The sequence below is a fragment of the Emiliania huxleyi genome, assembly GCF_000372725.1.
Source record: "Emiliania huxleyi CCMP1516 chromosome Unknown EMIHUscaffold_1360, whole genome shotgun sequence".
Classification (NCBI taxonomy): Eukaryota; Haptophyta; order Isochrysidales; family Noelaerhabdaceae; genus Emiliania; species Emiliania huxleyi.
This window is the reverse complement of record NW_005201230.1, coordinates 301-2,311: the sequence shown is the minus strand read 5'-3', so window position 1 is coordinate 2,311 and position 2,011 is coordinate 301. Positions and strand designations below refer to the sequence as shown.

Sequence of the window (2,011 nt, the reverse complement as noted above, 5' to 3'; positions counted from 1 at the left end):
GCTGCCACTTGAGACTGGGCCTGTGGGTGGGCCGAGTGGTTCCTAGCGTGTGAGTCAAACTCTTAATAGAGATCGCATCTAGCCCTCCAAAACCCTCAAAATTTTCTTCGGGGCGCGCTCCGCGCGCGGCGCTCCGCGCCTCACTCCTTGAGCGTCATAGGCGCTGGCCCGCACATGTTCTGCAGCTTGGTTTGTTATTGACATATAACAACGAAGGCGCCATATGGAAGGCGCTCTCAAAAAAGAAACAAAAAACGTGCAGGCAACACAAGAATCACGCAAACGCACGTCCAGTAGAGAGCTCGATGTACCCATCCATCTCGCCCCCATGAGCCATGTACAGTGGACCAAAGCCCCAAACACAATATCACAAACGTATATACGTGTGTGCGTGCAGACTAGAAAACATGGTGGTGTCCACAAAGAAGTGCATGCTACTGTCTACATTGCACAAAGCCTATTCCATGGGATGGCAGCATTGCTTGCCCCGTTGGAGCGAAGGCGTGGCCGCGTCAAGCTTCCTGGAGCTCCTGGGCCGCGGGTGGCGGGCTGTGCGGGGTCGCCGGCTCCTTGAGGTCAACGAGCGCTTGGCAGCCGAGGACGATGTTGTTGGCGAGGCTGCGCGTGGGCACTCCAACGTCGTACGACTCGCTGTCCTTCAGCTTGCGCACCTCGCCAAGGTGGCTGTGCACCTCGAACGGCTGCTCGATCAGGTGGCCGAGCTCCTCGATGCCGAGGAGCAGCCAGCAGGCGACGATCACGCAAGGCAGAGTGAGGCGCGCGCCGACCGCGCCCGCCAGGACAAAGGGGAGCGTGCCCAGCCAGACTGTGAGGAAGCGCGAGGTGTGTCGCGAGTACGAGAGCGGAACTGGCGTGTTTGTGATGCGTGAGCACGCCCCCGCGGCGTCGGCGAGCTTGTCGATGTCGCCGTTGAGCCGCGATAACTGCAGCTCAAAGAGGCGCACGCCGACGCTGTCGCGGCGGTCGGGTCCGCTGGCATCCACCTCTGCCGCAGCGAGGGCCACCGCCTTGTGCATGCGCAGGCAGAGCGCGTACGGATCGAGGTTCCCGTCGGGAGGCTCAGCGCGACACTGGCACGAGAGCGAGCCTGGGTAGAGCTGCAGGGCAGAGACCAGGTCGGCAGCGGCTTGGGGGGCGCGGGGTCGGACGTTGGCACAGATGGCGAGGACGATGTCGATGCACGTATTTTTTACCCCTCCCCAGATGATGCGAGCTTCCCAGAAGCGTGCATACGCCGAATTTGTTCGAAAGACGAGCAGGAGGCTGACGAACCCTCCCAGCAGCGTGTGCATCGTGATCGGAACCGCCGGGCGGAAGCCCACCGTCCTCGCGCCGAGGATGAGGCATGTCACCAGGACGTTGAACACGAGCTGCGACCGGATCCGCCGCAGCACGAGGCTGCGGTGCGTGTTCATGAGTGAGACGAGCCAGTATCGGGAGGAGTAGTGCGCGTCGATTTTCCCTCCAGGGAGGCCCTGCCGGCCGGAGATGCGGAGCTCGTCGAACCGGAACGACTTTAGCAGCCCGTATTGCGGGTCGGCCTCACCGCTGGTGGCCACCAAGAGGGGCTCAGAGGCACGTGGTGTCAGCGGCGGCCGGGCAACCCCAACGCCAACCGCGTGGCTGCTGCGGAGCTCGTGGGAAGCAGGCAACGGCCCCGGAGCCAGGGCGAGAGAGCTCGACGCGCAGGCGACGAGCATGGCGAGGATGCGCGACATTGGGCGCACGGATGAGCGCAGCGCGTGCCGGTACATATATATATATATATGTAATTCCCAGTTTGGGGGATTGGGTCCACTCTCATTCCCCCCCGCTGCGCAAGCGGAGCGGTAGCGCCTGAGCTCCCGGGCGGCTGCGCCGGCCGCGCGGGCCGTGGGCGCAGCGTGGGGCCGGGAGCGGCCGGCTCCGTGCTCATGTATCCAGCGTCTCTAGACGATTACAAAGGATCGGACGTCACGCACATTTTGACAGGGACGTCGGAAATCGGACA

General features: G+C 63.0%; 1 protein-coding gene across 1 annotated transcript; it reads right to left on the bottom strand.

Moving 5' to 3' along the window:
- Nucleotides 1–512: 512 nt before the first annotated feature.
- Nucleotides 513–1,739, bottom strand: EMIHUDRAFT_252491 (hypothetical protein; the record flags this gene model as incomplete). Its single annotated transcript, XM_005788280.1, has 1 exon — nt 513–1,739. One exon carries the CDS (start codon nt 1,737–1,739, stop codon nt 513–515), a length of 1,227 nt encoding a protein of 408 aa, XP_005788337.1.
- Nucleotides 1,740–2,011: the final 272 nt, after the last annotated feature.